Source organism: Leguminivora glycinivorella, chromosome 8, assembly GCF_023078275.1.
Source record: "Leguminivora glycinivorella isolate SPB_JAAS2020 chromosome 8, LegGlyc_1.1, whole genome shotgun sequence".
Classification (NCBI taxonomy): Eukaryota; Metazoa; Arthropoda; class Insecta; order Lepidoptera; family Tortricidae; genus Leguminivora; species Leguminivora glycinivorella.
This window is the reverse complement of record NC_062978.1, coordinates 14,766,735-14,791,377: the sequence shown is the minus strand read 5'-3', so window position 1 is coordinate 14,791,377 and position 24,643 is coordinate 14,766,735. Positions and strand designations below refer to the sequence as shown.

Sequence of the window (24,643 nt, the reverse complement as noted above, 5' to 3'; positions counted from 1 at the left end):
CAGGAGCCGACATAGTGTGGTCACCCTACTTGATACATTTGTATGAGAAAAGTTATGTCTGAATATCTTTAAAACCAGACAACGAATATAAAATATTAGATGGTGGATATTTAGTAAAAATTTTTACTAAATGTTGAAGTACTTTCGAGTGTCTTAGGTGCTACAAATCGTAAGATATTTACATTTTTAACTTTCTCAAAACGTGTGGACTACTGTGGACTGAGTGAGCACTTACAAGAATTTATTATAAAAAAACCTGACACGTTAGTGGTTCGTTTTGTATTTTACAAATTCCCATTTCACTTTTACTAAACTATACACATATAATAGCGGTCTAAATCTTATGTTTTTCATCAAAATTCGGCTTTTCAAAAGTGTGTGGATTGAGTGAGCATAAGAAACCATTTGTAAAAAAATTTAATACGTCACTAGGTGATCTAATATTTATAGAGGTAGGTTGGCCTATTTTTTACTAAATGTTAGTATATAAATATTATATGTTAAATGAATATATTCACTGTTTTCGTTGGTAGTTTGTGAGAACTGAGTGAGCACATGTTAATGGCTTTATCTTTTGATTTATCGTTTTACAAATTCAGAGATTCGTTTTACAATTGTTTTAGAACTTTTACTAAATGATCAGCATATTTTTTTTTATTTTCGGAAGGTACTCACTCAATCCACACACACCCCGTTTTCAAATAGCAAAGGAAGCCTTTACTAGTTGGTGTGTTGAAAAACAATTTTCCGTTTTTGATTCTATATACCTTAGCCTGCATACACTGTCGAAGCGCAATAGATCACTGTGTGTCACCACAGTCACTGTCAAGTGTCCCCACACGGCCCACATATAGATCATGGTAAGTCTTATCACAAAGCCGTAAGGTTTACATTCAGAATGGCAACGTGTTATCCAATGTGTATTTCGTCTATTGCATTTATCCATTTAATACTTGAGATCAATCTCTCAGCATCACGGAGGGTTTTTAGTCTGCAGAATCGAGGTGGACGTAATAGGTTAGCGAGAACAATACCACAAAATACAATGTTGTCATGCTAACAATGGGAACATATTTAAATGAATCCACTTGTAAGTTTTAATCCTTAGGTAGTACGGAGTGGCGGTATTATGGAGAAATAAAATATAAATAATCACTTCATAACATAATTTAATTATTAACATATAAATGGTTATTCACATTAGAATGTTTAACATTGCGAGTACAAGTAGGAGCTGAGTACGAGTACGATATGGCTAATATTCACAACCGGCTACACGATGTAATCAAACACGTATCAAAATTCAAATTATACACCCATTTAACAGTCTTTTCTCGCAGGCAGATGAGGCAAATTCTGACACTTATCATTACAACATAACCTAAAAGTAGTCCACATTTGTATGAATCAAAAGACCTTAGCTCATGTAGTAATTATACAGAAATAGGGCCCATTTAGACGGTACGAGAACTCGCATACGAGTTTTATTACATTGCGGTATTTGATGGATGTGCAAAATTGTATGTAACCTCAACAGTGCGCAATGTAACTAAAATCGCATGGGAGTTCGCACGCCGTCTAAATCAGGCCTTAGGAAGACTAAACTGACAGTATATTTTAGTTACGTATTTAAAAATAAGATTAAGTCATGCAAACCAGACCTAATTTTAAAGTACTTTCGAACAACATGAGTACCTACGGTGAATGGTGACAGATAACATAACTTCAAAAATTAGAAGCAGGATCTTACAAAATAGTACTTACTGAGATGACATGTGCCAGCCCATGTGCATGCCCATGCTGACACTTTAAAACACTCTACAAAGGTAAAATAAACAAATTTAATGTTGTAATCTTATGAAATACATGTCCTTCACTGTCAGACTACCTCATATATCTGGATATGAGATAAGTGCAAAATTAATAGCTAGTTCCAAAGTCACACTAAATCTCACATGAGCAGTCGTTGTTTAGGAACCTTACGTCAGTCAGTTTACAAGTATATACAATTGTACAGTTGTCATCAGATATATCAAAACGGCCGAACATTCGCTTAACGATTGACTGGAACAGAGGCGTGTTCAGAAGTCACCTTGGCCGCTCCGAAATAATTTGTTGACGACTGTACCTATGCGCTATAATTATATACCAACATGCGCGTTATAATCAGCACATTGCCATAAATATTTCAGAATAAGAACCGCTTAGGCTCATATGTATGTCTTTTACTATACATATGATTATTTTAGTTAATGTAGCATTTGTTTTTGAGGCATACTGCGGCAATTACGTGATTCATAATAACTGTAATATGCCTTGTTTCTTTGTGCAATCGCTATTTACTATGGCACATAACATAAGCGAAGCGATATTAGAAGAAAAAATTAGTGCCACGTTGAATGTTTATGATTACATAAAATTATAATTGTGGCGCAAACACGTCAATTGGCCCTATTTAATGTTGATTTTTATACTACGATAGCTATGCTCCTATCGTATAGCCGGATTATTCTAATCAACACCTACCTGCGATTTAAAATAATTACAGTCCACTAGCCAGTATTTAGAGACGTACAAACAGTCGGGCCGGCCAACGGCGTTATCACAACTTTCCGACAGCGTCTCGATCTCTTTAGAACGACCACTACAAAGATAAGAGTATAAAATAAGATCCATTTTACGAGCGGCGAACCCCACTAAGGGCCAGTTGCACCAACCACATTTGACAGACACATCATCGTCACTCAGCAGATTTCTATGGAACTTCTCATACAATAAAATTTAACGAACGCTTTAACGGTGCCAGACGGTTTGGTGCAACCGGCCCTAAATCGAAATATGAATATGCCGACATGGGGAGGCACAACATCCGCAAACCAAACCAACGACCGGGGCCCAGGAACGACATTTACATCCGCGTGTGGTCGTATTACACATAGACCGATAATCTCCATACGACTCATCGCCCAAAAGTGAAGCCGAAACATGTTTGATATAGGTAAACTCTATAATTACGCGTGAAATATAATGTAGGGAGGTTTACATACAACATACATACAATACGTACAATCACGCCTCTTTCCCATAAAGGGGTAGGCAGAGCACATGAAACTACTAAAGCTTCAGGACCACTCTTGGCAAATAAGGGGTTAAAAGAAAACGAAACTGTGGCATTGCAGTGACAGGTTGCCAGCCTCTCGCCTACACCACAATTTAACCCATATCCCATAGTTAGTTAGGGAGGTTTATTTTTAATATATGTTGCGTTGTAACACCCATTCCCTGCACTGCACAAAGTACCATCTTACTTGTACTTTAATTTTTTTTGGAAGATACAAATCGATATGACTTCGAGTGCTCTGTGCGGTCTCACTCGAAATGGCTTCACTAGGACACACTACCTATCTATGCGTTATTAATGTGAGCGTGTGGATCGTCCCATTCGTTTTTTGTAAAGTTTTTAAATTCGTTATATTCTGCTTTCGTCGGCCTTTCTTCATTCGTCACTTTCGTCAGTAGTGTTTGATGATCAAGAGTTGGAAAAGCGCCCGTCATAAAAAAAGTCTTTTCTCAAACATGCAATGAAATATTGTCTTTACGTTCCTTAAAATGGGCTGGGAAGTATCGCTTTTTGGGCGCAACAACTCGAGAGGACTGTAAAGGGATTTCATATTATTTTTTAGGCCTAGGGCTGCAAAGTAACTTTTTTTTATAAAATATTGTCCTTTAGAGCATTTTTTTTTATTTCATTGTATGTTTGAGAAAAGCACTATACATGCCTCGGCGTGAAAACGGATAATGTACTATTGTCACATCCGGTAAGACGATACCGAGACGTCGTAGAAAACTACGCGAGAAAAATGATGAGAGTCGGTCGGTCGTCGGTTTGGTGTGCGGGTAGTGTAACGTTCTCGGCTCGGCGCGGCTAGGTGGGCGCGGGCGCGGGCGCGAACAGGCCGGGCAGGCCGGCGCCGCCCGGCGCGTCCAGCGCGCTGCGCGGCGGTGCGGGGCGCGGCTAGGTGGGCGCGGGCGCGGGCGCGAACAGGCCGGGCAGGCCGGCGCCGCCCGGCGCGTCCAGCGCGCTGCGCGGCGGTGCGGGGCGCGGCTAGGTGGGCGCGGGCGCGGGCGCGAACAGGCCGGGCAGGCCGGCGCCGCCCGGCGCGTCCAGCGCGCTGCGCGGCGGTGCGGGGCGCGGCTAGGTGGGCGCGGGCGCGGGCGCGAACAGGCCGGGCAGGCCGGCGCCGCCCGGCGCGTCCAGCGCGCTGCGCGGCGGCTCGCGGCGCGCGCTGCCCATGTGCGGCAGGTCCAGGATGTACACCTCCTTCTTGAACAGCTGCCCCACGTTGCGCCCGATCAGCTGCGATCACACGATACCACCATTTATTTATATGAATCGAATGGAAAAACGGACCGACTAGATCGATTAGGTTAGCTTCTTGAAGCGAATCCCAATATTTCCTATTCCAAAATGGCGGCAGCATATTTTTATGTCAAACGAGAACCCAGTGCTCAGACATCCGAACCACCAGACGGTGCGATGCCGACCTTTAAGCCTTTCTAAGGCACAGGGAATATATAAGTGGGAAACCTAATTTTGAACTCTATATCACAGTGATAGGGTTAAATTTTGCATAATTCCTGGCCTGCTTATGCCTTATTAAGATGAGTCGCATGAGTTTGAGCATGGGCATTATTAGATGAATGCGACCGATTAAAGCGACACTCCCGACACTCACCCTAGCCGTGATCTTCTTGAAGAGGTCGCGCTTGGTCTTGTCGATCTTGTTCTGCTTGGCGTTGCCGGGCGCGAGCTTCTCGTCGAGGCGGCGCAGGTCGTGCGCGTCCACGTCGGGGATGGCGCGCAGCACGCCCGCCACGTGCGGGAAGCGTGGCCGCAGCGTCTCGTATGCCTGCATACAGCAAACAAATCTGTGTTTTTTTTTTGGAAGAAACTCGCGAGCTTTTGTTTCATATTAGATTTAAATGCTTTTATGTCGTTCCTAGGTGCGATGTGTGTATTTATACTCCTGAGCTCCTGTACTAGAGTATATCGACTCGCCTGATGCTTATTTTTTACGCTGAGAGTATTGAAGGACAACGCGCGATAAGAATCTAGACGGGGCGTATTTAGCTGTAGTCATTTATGACTATACAAATCGGCAGGCAGATCCGAACTCCTTCCTACCTATATATGTGGGTAAGAGAGTGTGAGATGGTACGTATGTGTGTGTGTGTGTGTACCTGCACGGCGAGCGCGAGCAGCGCGGCCTGGTTGGCGTCGTGCTGGCCGTGCGCGCGCAGCGCCTGCAGCACGGCGGCCAGCGCGCCGCTCGCCTCCGCCTCGCCCACCAGCCCCGCGTCCAGCGCGCAGCGCAGCGCCGGCCACGCTAGCGCCGTCGCGCGCAGCGACGACGTCGAGTCCGGCCACGTCAGCGCGCGGAGCACCTGACGCAATCAATAAACAATTAATTTTCACCACACCAACTGGTAAAGGCTTTCTTTGTTATTCCAAAACAGATAGCAAAATTGCATTTTATCCACAAGGAGGCATAGTAATTTCATACAAATTTTAACTCGATGTCTTAATCTGGCTGCTAGATTTTACCTGTACAGTAATACCCCGCTTTACGCGGCCCCGTTTAGCGCGGATTCGCTATAACGCGATTTTTAAATTTTGATGGATCGGAAGCAAAACGCCACTCAGAAAACATTAAATTGTTTTTTTAATTAAAAATAGCACTCTATTATTGTTTTTTTAAATGTAAAATGTTAAAGTTTCTTTAAACAAGCTATTTGATTGTAATTTTTCAAGTAAAATATAAACTTTTTTCGGTTTGATTTTAAATTTGGTACCTTAATCAAGTGACCCGGATATACGCGAAATTCGCTTTACGCGATTTTCCCTGGAACGCATCACTCGCGTTAAGCCCTATTACTGTAAATGATTATTTTGAATCTTAAATATTGAATAAATTGATGGATTTGATTTATTTTGATGTTTTATAGTCAGTATTTTGTTCGTTTTGGTGTGGTGAAAATTACTTTAAGGTGGCTCGCTTAGGTTACCCGAAGCTCAGGCTGCGTTAGATGGCGTTAATCTTCAAATTACCAGTCTTATTTTTTTTGTGGAGTCGTACAGGCATTTATATACTTTCAATTATGCTTCGCGAACATTTAATATTAAAATTGACGTATTACAACAAACATTCAATTTCTCATTGTAACGTTAATCCCCTTAATGTAGATAAATTTACTATTTTACACTATTTCTAAGTACCACTCACATACAAACAGTGTTTTTGTATTCCTTCTAGTCGATAATTTCATGCGGCGACAGCTTGTTTAAATAGCCTTGCGGTAAATACGTGCCATCGCATGATTTGCATGGAAGTACTGGGTTCGAATCCAGGACTTTTTCTTTTTTTTTTTTATACTACGTCGGTGGCAAATAAGCATACGGTCCGCCTAATGGAAAGCGGTCACCGTAACCTATGGACGCCTGCAACTCAAAGTGTCGCATGCGCGTTGCCGCCCCATTAGAAACTTGTACACTCCCCTTTGCTGCGTGTGCACAGCAAAAAGGAGTGTACAAGTTCAAAGGAGGGTTTGGGTTGCCGACGACTCAAAGGACAATAGACGGAACAAATTAGTTCCATAAGTCCTCCCGTCGTCAGCACCCCACACCCTCGTTGAGCTCTGGCAGCCTTACTCACCGGCAGGAACACAACACTATGAGACACTATTTTTTGTTTTATTATTATACATAAATGTATATGTACGCTACTGAGCGTTTTCCACAAAAAAGATTAAAAACCTATTCTCTTACATGGTAATAATTTTTGGGTTCGTCGAACTCAGAATTTCTAACATAATTAACCTAATCTGATATTTTTAAAAATTCCAAAAAAGTATAGATAAATTTTAGTTTCTAAACTACGATTCGAATGATTTTTTTTCTAATTGTTTATTTTCGATGGAGCAAGGGTATTCAAATCGCTTTTGAAATCTTAAATTAGTAAATGAAAATGCAATAGTTAAGTAACTGAGTAACGTAATGCTTTAAAAACTCAAGTGGACTTTTTTTTATCTAAGGAGTAATTTCGATAAAATATTATATTTAGCGAGGGTATTAAAAGTTGTGTTTTATATCTCAACTTAATAAATAGAAAATCAAAATGACAATAAAAATATCAATAGGTTCTCTAAGATAAAATTGAGACCTTCGGCTCTCCAATCTTGCTCGGTCAATAAAAAATACGAAATTTATATCCAAAAAAATACAAAAAGTTAATAGAATCCTGGGAATCGAACGCACCTTCACGGCGTGACAGACGACTGTACACCAACGACGCCATTACATAACACGCTGTTCCCGACGAAGTTGGGCTATACATATATAATTAATAAAATATAAATAATAATGTCAAATCCATACTAATATTACAAATGGGAAAGGGTGTGTGTCTGTTTGTTTGTCCGTCTTTCACGGCAAAACCGGAGCGACGAATTGACGTGATTATTTAAGGGGATTTAGTTGAAGGGATGGAGTATGACATAGGCTACTTTTTGTCTCTTTCTTACGTGAGCGAAGCCGCGGTCATAAGGTCAGTGTGGGGAAGACCGTCTACCCGGAAAGACCGTCTATTGACTATAACTTTTGTGTTTATATATCTACGCCTCTCACACCTCCGAAGGTATACCAGTTTTTCATCCTCAAGCCATTGGTCTTCAATACATATCCCTAGGACGAACACTAGTTAACAATAATCTTGATTTGTGTTTCGAACTCGAACACCGAGTTCAACATGGTTCCGCAAAAAATTAAAATAAAATAGAAGCAGTCGGAATATTTGTATATTGTATATGTAACGTAGTCATTTAATAACCGTTCTTTCTGACTAGTACTATTAATTTTCTCAAAACGCGCTCAATTTCTAGTTTTATGTTCTGAAATATGTAACTTAGAAATTGTGCCTACTCAGAAAGTCCGGCATAAAAGAGAAAGGCAAGACCGGCATATGATAAACAAGGAGTTGCCAACCTTTTTTAGGCTTTATTGGATATAAGTCGAGTGTAAACGATATCAATATATAAGTACGTTTTTGGCTTATGGTAGTTGTACCGTTTTTGATTTTAACTTCGAAATACAGTTTTGGTAATGATTCGTATGGTGTTACTAAAATCATTCGAAAGTATTAAGTAAAAATAAAATATATGTGACATAATTGTGAAGAATGATAAGAGGTGAACAGAAGTAAGCCTACACTGCATTATTCATCATCATATTTAAGTTGGTAGAATTATCATAAGTTCTACCCGTTTTTTATTATTTTTGTTATGTAGATTGTGCAAAATGCGGCGACAAATATTTCAAAAGAGAGTAGGGTTTCAAGTTGGTCATTATTTTTATAATCAGCATTACCCAACAGGGACCGTATGGGTACCCTTAAAGACGGTTTTGACCGACTATTTTACGGCTACCTGACCGTTAATTGACATTGCTGACTGTCACTTGACACAAAACTCGTCATGGGTATCATCAAATATGTTTTCGGGGGTGCTAATTTAAAAATTAAACACCACTTTGGAATCTGACATTGCTGACTGTCACTTTGACACACAAGTGGTCATGGGTGTGGTCAAACAGGTTCTCGGGGGTGCTGATTCCAATAACCATTACAGCCAAAAAACTGTTTGATGACACCCATGAAAACTTTTAAGTCAATGTGACAGTCAACTATGTCAAATTCTAAATTGATCATTAATTTAGGAATCAGCACCCCTGCAAACTTATTTGACGAGACACCAGACTAATGATGTGCAAGTTGCGGAAACTTTAAAAAAAAATCTTAAATTTCTTGAAAAATTCACGAAACTTTCATTAAAAATAAAGTAAATTTAAATTTATGAAGTGGAAAGTTTCCATCCATACAATTGTCCATACAAAGTGTGGAAAGTTTCCGAAGTTTTCCTATGTGAAAATTTCAGAATTTTGGAAACTTTCCGTAGGCACATCAGTACACCAGACGACTTTTGTGTTAAAGTGACAGTCAGCAATGTCAGATTTCAAATTAGTCATTAATTTTGGAATCAGTACCTATGTGACGACACCTATTACGACTTTTGCGTCGAAGTGACAGTCAGCAATGTTAGATTCCAGATTGTTTATTAATTTTGAAATCAGCACCTCCGAAAACTTATTTGACGACAACCATGACGACTTTTGTGTCAAAGTGACAGTCAGTAATATCAGATTCCAAATTGGTCATTAATTTTGAAATCAGTACCCCTGAAAACATATTTGACAATGTCTGGGACATTGCTAAGAAATGTTACCAAACTATTTCACGTACCTAATATCCTATTACCTTTACTTAATAACCAAGTTTCAAAAACAAATAAGTAGTTGGATTTATATGAGCCTGTAATATCGTGACTAAATTGGACCTGAAAAGAAAAGGTTATGAACCCCATCTACGGGACATATGCCGGTCTTGCCTTATAAATGAAAAAATGCTTATATGTTTAAAATTTCAACGTTATTTTATTAATTATCTAGTACATTCTGCCCTGTTATTACGTAAAATAACAATGATCATGGTTTTGGAACCTAGTCTCATATGAAATTACGGGACAACAAGCACTAGACGGTCTTCCCGTGCTCACCGCGGGGGGACGGTCAACCCGCCGAGCCTTAAAAAATGTGATTTTTATCAATTAAAATTACCATATTTCGCCAAAATATTATAAAAGCTTTGTAAAATATAATATTTGCTATCCCATAGGACCATGCGCATTACGCCAAACTACATTAATTATAGAGTTTTATCCATTCAAACTTTATTTCAAATAAACTATGCCGGTCTTGCCCGCACTGACCTTATATATTTACATTAGCAGTGTCGAAATACACGATATGTATCTTTGTTGACAAAATGCGTCATTATTTCTGAGTCTGCTTGAGTTAACTAAACCAATATCTTTAAATAATTACTTGTCAAGAGCCAAATGTCACTGATGACAATGTCAACTAATAATGCGCGAAATATGACGGCTCTGTGTCTGTACACAAAATTTGGCACGCACATTTACGTAAAATTAATAAAAAATTCACAAGGATTTGTCCATAATTTCTGTATGAAACAATGTATTTCATTCACTACCGCGACGACGGATAATGTATAGTAGATGTATGCGCATATTTTTATTTAGTTGTAGTGTGCGGTGACTAAATAAATGGTAGATGTTTTTTGTATCTATGGTTTAGTAGAAAAACATATTATTATAGCCGTATATCAAAATTTTACATATTCCATAATAGGCTAGTTTCCTACTAGTCAAATCAGCTCCTTTTTATGAACTGTCAAAACGATTTGTTGATATGGAATTACTATGAAATACTGAGGAGCGATGTCACGATCAATTCATTTACTTTATATCTTTCTCTTTGACTTATTAAACAGAAATTCTGTTTAAAAATAACTACTGTCCATATTTTTCTTCTTATGATGTGGTGCTTTATTTCGTGCACTGCATAAAATATTTTATTTTGTGTGTAGGAAACTAGCCTATTCTGTCCCGACCAAAAAAAAATTAGAATCGGTTGAGTAAGGGTCGGTTATTACCGGAATGGCAGCGGCCGGCTGCGGCGAGCAGTCACAGTATAATAAAGAGTATTATTGTACAGTATGGCCACTCCCGCTCCCCGCTGAAAGTGCCGCCTACCCCCCTTCGGTTACCTCACAGTTACCGCCTGTCAAAAACGCGAACAGTCGACCAGTCATATCTCACTCACACAAGCATGGTACGCGTTCACCTACACGAGCTTAGAATGTGTGCTAGGAACGCGCCTCTTTCATATATTTGATCGCCAGTGTCCGAGATGTGGAGCAGTGGGTGCCATTCCGGTGTGAGCCGACCCTAACGCTATCTGTACAGCAAATTATTGGAGTCATACCGTAAACTTACGCTGAGTTAAAAAACCATAATTAAAGGAGGCCACGTGGAACGTGTGCAGCACGGCGGGCGCCCGCCGCCACCTTCGGCTCACTTCGCATTCCACTAGTGACACCGGTATAACGGCCCGTGGTCTACCCACAGGTCGCGTGTCGTGTTATCGTGTATACGTACCGTGTGCAGCACGGCGGGCCCGGCGCGCGGCGAGGCCAGCACCACGGCGCCCAGCTCCGACACCTGCTCGGGCGCGCGCGCCGAGCTGGCGGCCGGCGGACTGTCCTCCTCCATGTCGCCCGCGCCCGTCACGGCTTCCGGGCTCACCCCGCCGTCCACCAGAGACACCTTTACAGCAATGTTACAACTTATTTCATGAGTGTATGTGCACTTCTCGAGGTCGGCATACACTCAGTGAAACAAAATACGGTGCACTTCAGGCCTCGTACAAATTACAGACTGTGAAAGTGCTAATTGGAATTTCAGCATTGCAATTTAGATTTAAAATGTAAATTAGGAGCACTAACGAAAAATGTGACACTGATTGAAATGCTATTGGAATTATTTATAAAAGGTTGATGGGTCCTGAAAGAGGATTTAACCGTAACCTATCCGTCATTTTTTTACACATTGACTGAATGTAACAATAATACTAGAATATTCTAGTACCAACCTTGAGCACTTCTAGGTGTTCCCTCGTTAGATGCCTGACTAGCATATCTTCTAAGACTTCCTGTGACTCGTTGCTGCCCTCTTCCTCCAGTTTACCGGACTCGTATAGGGAAGCGATGTATTCCCATCGTTGTGATAAATGTACTAACACTGTAAATTAAACAGTATATTAGAATGTTTTCTTCAAAAATGTTCTACATATCTTCAAATGAGTTATTCTTTTTATACGAAACATTTTTGGATTTTTTGGGAAAGAAATTGTAACAGCGCGGAAAATGGTCAGTGATAAACCGCGCTACGGATAGATGAAGCTAAACGAAATCTTTAAAAAATCTAGAAATGAAAAATGTGTGTAAAGCTGTCCGTGTACGTACTGGTCGGCGCGTGGTGGTCGAGCAGCGGCAGCGCCAGGTCGGCGTAGTGCGCGGGCGGGCAGTGCAGCAGCAGCGGCTTGAGCGCGTGGCGCGCGATGGGCCGCAGCCAGTGCTCGGGCAGGTGCTCCACGGCCAGCACCGAGCCCAGCAGCGCGCGCGCCAGCCCCGGCGCCGAGTACAGCTCGCGGCCCAGCGTCGTCGCCGCCGCGCCCACCAGGTGGCACACCTGCACCGACATCAGGACGAATGGATTTCATGCACGTGAAAAACCGCTTCGAGATAATGCGGCCTTATGGGGGTTTAAATCGGTAGTGAGCATACTAGTCGGAATATGTCATACCTCACACACCAAGCCATCACGATCATCTAGGCGAAATTGAACTTAACGAAGTCCAGCGTTAATTCTTATTGCCGAAGCACAATACACAGGTGTCTGGCGGTTAAAACGTCGATAATATTTTGCGCTTAACTTTGATATTTGGGAATGTTTGTTTATGAAAAAGCGTGCGTACACGGTAGGTATAACATTAGTCTTTGTATATACGCTACAGAAGGCCAACTTCCGTATTCGGGCCAACCCCTGTAAGCTTTACTTAAGTAGGGACACAGCTATATTACAAGAACATGAATTAATCATATGAATATCGTCATCTCATTCTAGCAAATCGTTTCGTCCTTAATCGCGCAAGTAATCCATATACGTGTATTTGAGGCCTAAACATTCTAAGTGATAGCAGTCGCATCGCTACTAGGTGTGTGGTGCTGGTGACTCACGTTGTCGTGCAGCGTGTGCACGTAGCCCTGCATGCGGTCGTGCGGCGCGGGCGGCGGCGCGTCGCTCTCGGCGAGCCCGAGCAGGTTGCGGCGCTCGGCGGGCGGCGGCGCGAGCGCGCGCGCGTGCGCCGCGTGCAGCGCGCCCGGCGCGTGCAGCTCGTGCAGCGCGCGCGCCAGGGCCAGCGCGTGCGGGAACAGCGGCAGCACGTGCGCGCCGCACGGGTTGCGCCAGATAGGGTTGCCGCTCGGCGTCGTGCCCGCGCTGAAGCCGCCGCGGGACGCCCTGCGATATCGATATACTTTACTAACATCTCCGATAGAATTGGCCACTTTTGATGTATACTTACTTATCTGAACTGGTAAATTAATCTTGGAGCATGCTGCATGTAAATACTGACCTTCATTGAAGAAGCTGTAAATGTTATATTAACCTTCGCACGAGGCAATTTGTTCTGTCATGTCGTAATTTCTTTCTTAATATGATTATATGTTCAATTGTTCAATCATATGTTGCAAATAAAATAACCAACAATAAGTTGGATAAGAACTGTTTGTAGAACATTTTGGGAGAGGCCCATCACCCGACACTCTCAAACGTCCCTCGGCGGTAAGAGTGACGGCGGACATACTTGTCAGGATCGGCGGGCACGGTGGTGCGCTTGACGACGCCGAGCAGCAGCGTGAGCGCGTGCAGCAGCGTGCGGCGCGCGTCGCCGTGCTCGTCGTCGGCGGCGGGCGGCGCGTCCAGCCCGATGAGCCGCGCCAGCGACGCCGCCGACGTCAGGTGCGGCGCCAGCGCCGCCCAGCGCGAGCTCACGTCACCCAGCACCTAAACGGATGAACGAACGCTTTCATGAAATCGCTGATTTGTTATTAATTAAAAAATGTATAAATTCAGAAGGGCCAGGCACCATCTCGCCTCAAAGTTAACCCCGTGACGGTTAAGAGAAACTTCATTGCTTATTGATTTACGTATTTTTTTATGGTTCTTCAACAAGAAAAAACGGTTCCCTTATAGGATAACATTGTTATGCGTCCGTATCTCAGTCTGTTTTTTATTTAAGACAGTTCATCGCGAGAACATTAAGGGTTCGAGTTTCTGGGGCCCGCCGCGGTACAACGCGGCAAACGGCTAAATGTTGAACGCCTCGGCCGTTGCATAGTACAGTCAAAAGCGGCAACAGCAACGTACCTGCGCTACCAGCGCGCTCTGGCGTTCGTAGCAGCAGAAGTGGTTGGACACGAGCAACAGCGCCTCCTGTATGGTGACGCTCTCCACGGCGCTGAGCCCGGGCCGCGCCAACGCCGCCTGGCACATCTCGTGTAGCCGTCCGAACACCGGCAGGAGCAGCAGTGGGTACTGACAACAAAAACTTGATATGAGACACATTGACCAAATTTGATCTATGTTTTTCATTTGTTTCGGCAAAGACATATAATTCCGTATAGACAGATAAACTCTAAGAAAAAAACGTACCTCAGTTCCATACAGAAAAAGGTACGGTGGCCTAGATGGCGTTACACCTTTGGGGTACGTTCAGCTAGATGGCGCTAATATTAATATTTGACATTTTAACACATATCGAGCTAAGAATATGGAGTAATATGGACCAAATTGTCAAAACTGAGGTTCAAAAGTTTTAAGCCCCTGTCAAGAGATGGCAGTCTATGCACTGTGATTACACATTTTTCTTCGACAGTAACTCTATATAATACTCGATCCTCTTTGGTTTCGGTAACTGGAGTTCATGGTCTTCTCTTTCTTTTTTAACCGCCTTCCAAATCTCAAAGGAAGGGGTTATCAAGTCGTCTGTATGTTTTTTTTTTTTTTTTTTTTAATGTTTGTTCCTCGATATCTCCGTCGTTACTAGACCGATTTTGAAAAATTTTTTTTTGATTGAATGTATATGCATACAGATTGGTCCCATTTTTCTCAGAACCCAGTTCTGATGATGAACTGGCGAAAATGGCTGACCTGGAGAAATCGAGGGAACTCCTCAAATCTGAAAGGCATACATATGGTGATTTTTGTGTGTTTATAGGAACAGCATGCATTTACGTACGGAACAGTGACATTTGGTGCAGTGGAACTCCTGATGATGGTCAGAATGGAACTCCTCAAATCTGAACGGCACACTTATAGTGACTTTGGTATTTTTATAAGAACAGCATGCACTTACGTCCAGAACAGTGACATTTGGTGCAGTGGAACTGCTGATGAAGAGTGAGCCGCCCCTGGTTAGAGTTCCGTTCTGATAATCATTATCATCTGTAAGTACTTCAGAATCATCCAGATTTCAAAATTGGTTCAGAAATGACGGAGATATCGAATAACAAACATTAAAAAATAATATCTGGGCAACCGAGCTTCGCTCGGTTCTGTTTCGTATCCTTGACATGTGTCGCCATCTAGTTCAAAAATGAATAGTATCTACATCGAGCGAAAGAATTCTCAGCCTTAACAACACAACTACTCCACACTCTCATTTCGCCACATTTCGCCACAAAAACTCAAATAGTGTATTTTCTATTCGTTTTAGCCTTGACCTGTGTCGCCATCTAGTGTTTGCAATAAATAGTACTTACATCGACCGAAAGAATTCTGTCTTAACAGTACAACTACTGCACACGAGATGGCGCGCGAAGAAAAACGCATGAAAACTCGAAAATTCGCGTTTTCCGGGACCTAAGGATAAGTTAGACCGATTTTTCACCCCCAAAAACCCCCACATAACAAATTTCTGCGAAATTGTTAGAGCGGTTTCCGAGATCGTCAGTGTAAATAAATATATATATATATAAATAAATAAATAAATAAATATACAAGAATTGCTCGTTTAAAAGTATAAGATACAGACGAATTGATAACATAATCCAACATTTGAAAGTATTTATCACCAGAACCCCAAAGGAAGGCGGTTTTTTTTTCTTAAAAATTATTTTTAGTTATCCCGATATTTTTAGGGTTAAAATGTGAATTTAGGCGTGGTACCTTTGAGCCGAGCTTGACGAGCAGACTGGCGGCGTGCCGGCGCACGTTCTTGACGGCGCGGCTGCGGCGCGGCGGCGGCGTGTGGTTGTGGGTGAGCAGCGCCGCGAACACCTTGTCCAGCACGCGCGGCAGCAGCTCCGCGCCCGCCACGCCCACGCCCGGACCTGCACACATACGAACATTTCCTTTATTGCGAAACAGTTCACTAGGGTATACATTTTTAAACACACATATTTAGTTCACTTGTTACTAATGGTGTATTCAAATCTTGGATGTAGATTGGAACATACTTCTAATTCCCATATTCATGAAACAAATGTAAAACATAGACAGATATATAGCACCGAAACATATTGCACGATACGAATAAAAGTGACCACTGACGTGTTTTAGCGGTATGCGATAGGGACTGACGTCGGGTGAAGCAGCAGCGATATATACCTGCGATCTGGCTGCAGGCGCAGCTCAGGAACACGAACAGCGCGGACACGAGCGACAGCAGCAGCGACAGAATGAGCGGCGCGGGCGGCGCGCACGCCACGCAGCGCTGCAGTAGTTGCAGACCCTCCACTACGTTCGGCCGAGGCTCGCAGTGCAGCAGTCGCGATAGAACTACGTCTAACACCTGGAAAAATCATTCGTATAGTCCAGTCATTCGCGGCACAATATATATGATTAGATTAGGCAGGTCCACACTGAATGACGCACCTAGCGAAGCAACATGGTCGCGCGGTAAACGTTCAACTTACGTGCTACTCGCCCGAGGCACAAATGCATTACCCGTATCACACGCTAAGCACAATGCTTCATGGAGTGCCTCGCTTTATGGCGTATTTTATTTTACTCTAGAATTATTCTATACCAAAATTAAGAGGAGGACCAAAGTAGGCGTGAGAGGCATACGCAGGCAATGGACTATGTCTTAGAGCTACCAAGTAAACCTGCGACAAGGCCTCGGTTGTGTAGGCGGTGCGTGTGGTGGACCTCTCAGTTTAGCGTGACGGGTATACTTTGCTATATGTATACGCCACGCCGCGTGACAAGGACGTTCGGTTAGTCGAGATAACTATTATGGGTCTGACGATCCTAAAGTAGTAAACACACCTGCGACAAAGCCTCCCACTCGACATGAAGTGGGTGCGTGTGGTCCAGCTCGGCGGGGCACGACTCCACCTTGTCGAGCGCGGAGCGCGTCCACTGCTCTACGTATCCCCACGTCACAAGCGGCGCCGCACACATACAGTGTCTGTAAACAATAATCACAAAGTTAATATCACACCTGAATATGTGATACAGACCGTGTTAAAATAAAAATAGGTCGAATATAAGTCACCTAAAGCAATCAAGTATCTCTGTGCGGCAGCGGTTGAAGAAGACCGCGAACTCCTGTTCACTGTCGTAGTCTATGCAGGCGTAGGTAGCAGCGTCGTGCGCGCCGCTCGCGCGGGTGGCAGGGTAGGTCACCTGCGAAAATATAGATTCTGTTATTTTAGGATAAAACAACATACAAATGAATTGAAAACTGTCTGCTCTTGAAATCAACTTAACTGCCAGTTGGTTTAAAACGCTTTTTGTCGATCAAACAGTTAGCAGCGCCACAGTATAAAACAGTAATAATTCTTCTAAAAAAATTTGCGCCGCGCGGTTTGTCCTTGAGTAGCGCTCTGCGCGAGCGAGGTGCAGAGAGTACATGTGGAAACGGACGATCACGGTCGCGGCAGTACCTCGCGGCTGCCAAGGTCGCCGCGGCGCGTGCGAGAGATCCAAACACCGATCGCGGGAGATTCACTACTGGGTCGTCCTTATACTGTGGCAGCGCTATATAGAAACGCATAAGCGAATTGAACGACTCAAATAGCACGGTGAAGTTTGATTCAGCAAGTTACGGCCTGCAGCTGCAGTAGAAAAAAGTTGTGAAACGGGACTATTGCGTCTCTTGTCGTTACGTCGGAAATTAATTATTTCCAAACAAAATGTGGTCGAGAAATTGCAATGTTGAGATACACATTTTCGGAAATTGTACACATTTTGATACCGCAGGCCAAGCGATGCCTATGCATTTAAGATTTTAAAGATTAACCCTTCGAGTCCCAGCGACATCATGTGATGTCAGTAAAATATAAGTAAATACATATAGATGCTTGGGGCTCGAAGGGTTAAGGACATACCGTATGAAGGTCATTCCACACTTTTTACAGGTTAGCTAGAGAGTACCTTGAGCAGCTTGGGCGCGGCGGCGTGCAGCCAGCGCGGCACGATGGCGGCCACGGCGGGCAGCTTGCTGGCGTGCTCGTGCCGGAACACGGCCAGCCACACGCTGCTCACGGTGTGCGTCAGCGTCAGCGACGGGTGCGCCGTCAGCAGCAGCATGCTCTCCAGCAGGACGGGCATCCAGAACTCCACGCCTGTCGCGTAGCTCCAGAGGGACGTTAGCTGCTGTCCTAAGCCGGCTACCACCTGTACAGTAACGTTCACTTGATTTATATATAGCTTCTTTGACATGGTGTTGGTAATGTCTGTTTGTGTGGTCGCGACCCTCAGCCACGAGGAACCGAGAAAGAAGAGATACTTTCTAAATATTTCTAAATCACAACATTATATTCTTTTTTTTTTTTTTTTTTTTATTTTTTTTATTCATAATAATTAACACAGCATTACAGATAAACCAAAGCACTGTGAAAATACATATATGATCCCTATATATACATAACGGGAAAAAGTTGACATACAATAAACACTAATAAGGCACAGAAGAAGGACGAACATCCATCATCTCGCTGAACCTCAGACATTCATCACGTACAACCATCCATCTACTAGCAAACACATCACATTCAGGCGCTGATGCGAGGAGTAAATTCAAGCTGTGTAATGCTCGAACAAAAGGAGAGTTCCTTCTCGACACTGTTCGGGAACTTGGTACTGACAGAAGACAGCGGTTTCGAGGCCGAAACTCAAATTTAGACGGTATCGGGACAAGCAGCCGTACTACTTGTGGTGTCAATTCGACACAGTCAGAGTCACCGCGTAGGATGGTACAAATTGCAGTGAGAAGTGCCGAACTGCGTCTTACCTCGAGTGAGTTATATCCCAGCATTCCTAACAAAAATTTGGTGGGATAGAGAAATGGGTAATATCCGTACAATTTTCTGTATAGGAAGCGCAAGAAAACTTTCTGCACTTTTTCAAGTTGCAAGACATATGTTGTCTCGTAGGGACTCCAAACGACAGAGGCCGTCTCAAGTTTACTCCTCACTAAGGCGTTGTAGAGCAGCTTTATTGTATGTGAGTCAGTAAAATCCTTGGCACTTCGAATGACAAATCCTAACCTCCTGTAACAATTACGGGTCAATGCATTCAAGTGCTCATGGAAATTGAGACGAGAGTCTAGGATGACACCGAGATCACGAATAGAGCTAACACGAACTAAATTGTTTGAACCTAAAGTATATTCGTACATCAGTGGATTCCGAGCTCTACTAAAACTTATAACCGCGCATTTGGAGACATTAAATGAAAGTATATTTCTTACGCTCCACTCGTGCAGCAGATCAAGATCCTTTTGAAGAGATTCACAGTCTGAGATTTCTTGCACGCCATAAATCAACTTTAAGTCATCGGCATAAAGAAGGCATCTAGCGAATCTCGGAACGGATGCCAGGTCATTAATCATTATACCGAAGAGCAAAGGACCCAGCAATTCTTGTCTGTGTACCCACAATACAAGCCAAGAAATTCACGGCGTTTACGCCATTTTTGCAATGTGGCGTACGCAATTTAAGGGTGATGTCAGACTAGTGTATTTTTATAGGCGTATACGATCCGTTCGTTGTCGATACCAGCTTCATTCCCTAAATTTGATCTAAATGCATGTGCGCTGGTAAAACACGCTGTTATGAAACAGCTAAACAGACGAACCTGAGAGAGCTTCTTTAGGAACAAGTAGTTTTTCTCGTCGGCGACGTTGATGCTGGCCACCGCGGCGCGGTGGATGCACGAGATCGCGTCCTCGCTGAACAGGATCATCAGCGGCTTGCGCTCCTTAGTCTGCAAATTACAAGTAATACAGGGCTGGTTACACCAACCTTGCAAAAAATGATTATGCATAGAAGTTTAATATACCTACACTTCTGAGTAAGCAAAAAAGAGTTTCACGAAATCAAAACGACCCTACAGCTCTTTTAAGCAGATAGGAACTTAGAAGCTTAAACTATTGGGTCAAACAATAACAAATAAGACTCACCGATCCCTTCCTGTTCACCACCTGCAGCAGGCATTCTGCCGCCGGCAGTTGGAATGCCTCGTCTTGCAGCAAGATGCAGAGCATCTGTAGCAGGCGCCCGTTGTTTGTGACCACGTGGTTTGTAGACACCCACTCCACGAATCCCGTTAGCGTCAGCAGGACCACCTGTCGACAGAACACCATAGGGTTTACAACGGCAAATTAAGGATTCGGTCGGCAGCTGGCATACGCCGGCGGGCAAGTACGACCATTCTTGAAAATTTACGAACGCAAGATACAGACAAAGGCGTGCAAAGCGGCTTGTCGTTCGTGGTTAGAACGATTGAGGCCTAAAAAACGCAGTGTGTAGTAACATTAAAGGTTTCCTAATCCTTTAAATAAACAGCCAGTACCGTGCCGGTAAATACAGTAGCATACTAAGGGTCGGTTGCATCAAACCGTCTGTCACCATTAAAGCGTTAGTTAAATTTTATTGTATGGGAAGTTCCATAGACGTCTGCTGCGTGACGATGACGTGTCTGCCAAATGTGGTTGATGCAACTGGCCCTAAAATGAAAGATTTAATTAAATAAGAAGTATTATTTTTTTACCTGCACAACCCTTCCGTTGCTGGCGGCAGCGTTGGTGTCGCCCTTGGCGGTGTGTTCTCTGAACTCTTGCACGTGTAGCTCTATGAGCCGTATGAAAAACGAGAAGATCTCCGCCATGTTGCTTGTCAACGCCTGGTAGATGTCCTTGCGCCGTTGGTGCTGCTCCAGCGTCTGTTAACGTAAACCAGAATGACTTTAGACTGTTCAGATGACCGCGCAGCGACGCGCGGTTAAAGATTGTAACAAAATCAATGGTGTTGTGTACATGACCGCGCGTTGTTGAGCGTGATCGCGCGCACCGCCGTGCACCGCGCGCAAAATCTTAAACCGCGCGTCAGTGTCAAGATGCCGTCATCTGTACACATTCAGCGCGCGTTCATTTGAACTTAATTTAGGAGCTAGATCTTCGTAACATCCCTGGTCTACAGCAACATCATTAACAATTACTAATGAATGAATTGGTGAGAGGTAGAATCGGCAAGACCTTTATTACAATATAAAATGGAGAGTGAATAAAAACAACAATATTATGTAAACACTGGAGGACAGTGCAATAATTATTCTGATGAACTATTGTTAACTTGAATATCTAACTATTTACTTGAACATTTAATTTAAAATATTGCTAAAGGTTTATCAAATCTTTTATTTAAGTTATATTTAGGTCATGAGCAGACTCTTGGTGTAAGAAATTATTAATGTCAAGTGGTATAGTAACCAGCGCGCAAATCGTGGCGTGCCAATTAACGATACAGCTCTTATCTATCAATTTCATGCGTGACTTTGTGAATGTAAACAATCTTACTAAATGCAGTTTAACCTCCACGCAGTAAATTTGTAAAATGTCAAACCAGTTTGTAAAACATTTAATTTTTAAATATTAAATACATTTGAGGTACAAAACTTTGCAGAATCTTTTGCTTTGTTTAAAGAATAAGAATAATTTGATATATTAGTACACACTGTATTTATTTTTAGATCTAATTGTACTGCAGCCAAAAATCGTATGTATGAAATCATTCACTGTGAAGATCCCGGCAGCAGCACCTTCAACATGCATGCAAACAAAATGCTGTCATGTTAGAACTACAAAGTGTTTTACTATCAAAGCACAATCAGTTGTCACCTTAAGCATTATTGACGAATCAGCTTTACAAGGAGCCTCGTCCAGAGCCACTCACCTGCAACGTAGCTACATCTTCCACGAGCCGCAGGAAAACGTGAAGCACGATCTGCGTGTGCGCATGGCCGCGCGCGCAGGCGTCGCTCAGCTCGGAGAGCAACGTCGGCCATTGCTGCGGCCACTCGCGCTTGATCATCTCCACAATTACCCGTGCGAGTGCGTCGTTCAGGTGACCCTGGTCCCAGCCGCCGATGTACAACAGTTTCATCGCATTTTCCTACAACACAAATTGGGATGTTGAATCAATGTTCACTTAATTATAAACTGAGACAATTAAGACAAAACTTTCAAAACAGGCAAGTCAATAGCTGGGTACATACTGACCAAACAGCCTCGGGAGGAACATTACCTTTATATATTCATGGTCTTTAAAAGGTTAACTTTAAGTTTAGGTTTTATTGCATCTCATTTTAGAACTAATTGCATCAATCATCATGATATAATCTAGCTGAGCTGGCTAGGATTTCACTGCCCATAATAGATGACCAAGGCTTAAGTTTTCTTAGTGACAAAAAAAAAACAATAACATTACTTGGTTAAAAGTTAAATGTTAGCAAATTCAATGTTTAATCAGTTGTGTGAGCACCTAAATCACTGATTAGCAACACAGTATAAACCAATGCCCCACATAGCCATTATAGCGCTAAAGTGTGTCAAGGTTGTCATAAAAGCAGATCTAGTTTTTGCAGTGGCTTTTGTAGAACCTTTGTTTGATCATCATATTTATGTTTTTATTCATGCCCCATTTAATACAATAGAAACCTAGAAACAGAACCAAAATTCCTCACCAAACCATTCAATACTTTCATTTCAATACCTTTGATTTCCTAAGACCACTGATCCAATTTTTTTTGCATATATTTCAAACCTATTTTGGCTTTTAGTGAATAATAAAGAGATCCCATATTCAAAAATGTGTTTAAGTAGCAGTAGTAGGTAACTATAACATGCAGCCAATTATTAATGATTAGTACAGTCGACCAAAAATGTGAGGGTGAGGTTCGTTTAAACGTCATGAGACAACAAGGTCGATTTCCGCTTGCACTTGCAATAATATTATGTCAGTGACAATCGCTCTGTCTATATATGATGTTTACGTCATGCCGTGTGTCAAGTAAACCTTAGCGATCGTTAGAGCTCACAGAAACTTTTGTAAAAACTGGTAGACCACTTTCTTGGCCGACTGTACCTATTAACATTTTTAAGGCATGCCGACAGGAAACACAAGGCTAGGGCAACTGCCATAGCATTTGTGAAAATAGTTAATAAATCATTATTTATATTATTATTTAGAGCCTGCTATGTCCCAAAGCTGGGCAAATACCTCCTTCTCTTTTTCCATTCTTATCTGTTTAGTGCTACTTCTGGCCAACCAATCAAAAATGAGTCCAGAATATCCCACCATCCATTGTTTTAATAAATATACAGTGATTTTTTTGTACAATTTAAATCATACTAGCTTACAGGCAGGTAAGATCCCTGCATGTTTGCTTTCTAACACCCAGAAACATTTGTTTTGTTTTAAATTTGGAACTCTTTATCATTCAGTTACAAGTCCAAAATAGATTTTGAAACTTTAGCAGAAATTTGTGATAGTGTTTTGGTAAAACATCCCACTTTGATGCTAACTATAAAGACGAGACTGACTTGTAACTTAATATGAATAAACTGACACAGCAGCTTCATAGCAATTTACAAAGTGGGACAAAAAGCAACAAAGTACAAAGTTTTACTAAACTCACACTTTTCATTTCTTAAGGATTTTTTTTATTTAAAATATGTGTTGTAGTCTTTTCTTATACAATAAAGTGTTTACTTACTTGCTTACTTACTCACTCACATATTTTGTACCTGGAGACTATATATTACATACTTACCTTATACCACACTCATACCTTAATAAATATCTTCTCAGCTTGAGTGATCTGTGTCCAACGGTACTTCACTGTGTGCTCCATAAGTTGCAAACCAAAATGTTTGACAACTGCAGAATACTGTCCGCTTGCCAGCAACAGCCCAGCTTGAGCACACCATGGTGAACTTTCTTTAAAGCTACAAAAACAAAAATATTAAAGCAAATTTCATCATTTAAAAACAAGTTGCAATATGTAGTGAAATGTTGACATACCTTTCACAAGCATTGTAGGCCTGATTGCGAGCCTCATGAGAGACTGTCGGATTGAGAGTGAGCTCCACGGCACGGCTGAGCTCGTCGGCGATGAGTGCCACCTCTCCGCCTACTTCCCCCATCCCACCGACGTTCATTGAGCTCAGATTCTGGTCATGAAAACAGTGCCAAAAACTTTGTAAAATTGTCAGAATTTTTTTATGACATAAATGTACAATATATTAGTAATCTGTTGAGCTGGAAATAACCAATATGGGACTATCACCACGCGCATAATTGTGTAAGTATCTATGATAAATAAAATAAATAAATCAAATGGTGAAAGAAAACTTATATTATAATTTACCTGCTTGGCAATACTCTATCTCCATAGAACAATATTCCTTTCACTCCATTTCATGCGTATCACGACACTGAAACAATATTGCCCATATAAAGACTAGTGTTATTGCAAATTAAAATATGACACCTGCCCGGTGTGCTCTTAAATGCATTTTTCAAATAGCTGAGCAACTTACACATAATTAAGGTTGGAAAGTGAAACTAGATTTGTTTAGGTGAATAAGAAGAAGTAAATGAATTAGATTTACGAGAATAATACACCAAATAAATTTAAAAACAAAAGTAACACCTCGTGTGGTGAATTTTCTGATTTACAATGTTCCATAGACAAAACTTTTGATGTTTTTTTTTACACTCAACTTGCCAGTACCCTTGAAATAAAAACCGTAAATCGC

The 24,643-nt window shown here is 42.2% G+C and overlaps 1 protein-coding gene across 2 annotated transcripts; it reads right to left on the bottom strand.

The window, feature by feature from the left end:
- Positions 1 to 1,151: 1,151 nt before the first annotated feature.
- LOC125228645 (exportin-5) lies at positions 1,152 to 24,566 on the bottom strand. 2 transcript variants are annotated; one of them, XM_048133302.1, is made up of 22 exons: positions 24,538 to 24,566; positions 24,253 to 24,319; positions 23,907 to 24,055; positions 23,674 to 23,830; positions 21,777 to 21,995; positions 20,596 to 20,766; positions 20,006 to 20,170; positions 19,681 to 19,809; positions 17,977 to 18,219; positions 17,096 to 17,226; positions 16,867 to 17,008; positions 16,204 to 16,387; positions 15,763 to 15,926; positions 13,963 to 14,130; positions 13,400 to 13,599; positions 12,771 to 13,053; positions 11,997 to 12,222; positions 11,624 to 11,772; positions 11,131 to 11,298; positions 5,242 to 5,445; positions 4,737 to 4,910; positions 1,152 to 4,357 (listed from the first exon to the last, which is right to left on the bottom strand). In XM_048133302.1, exons 3-22 carry the CDS (start codon positions 24,041 to 24,043, stop codon positions 4,196 to 4,198), a joined length of 3,576 nt encoding a protein of 1,191 aa, XP_047989259.1. In that variant the 5' UTR covers positions 24,044 to 24,055; positions 24,253 to 24,319; positions 24,538 to 24,566; the 3' UTR covers positions 1,152 to 4,195. The 2 variants fall into 2 exon arrangements, with proteins under 2 accessions (XP_047989259.1, XP_047989258.1); XM_048133301.1 differs by having other exon boundaries at positions 24,425 to 24,556.
- Positions 24,567 to 24,643: the final 77 nt, after the last annotated feature.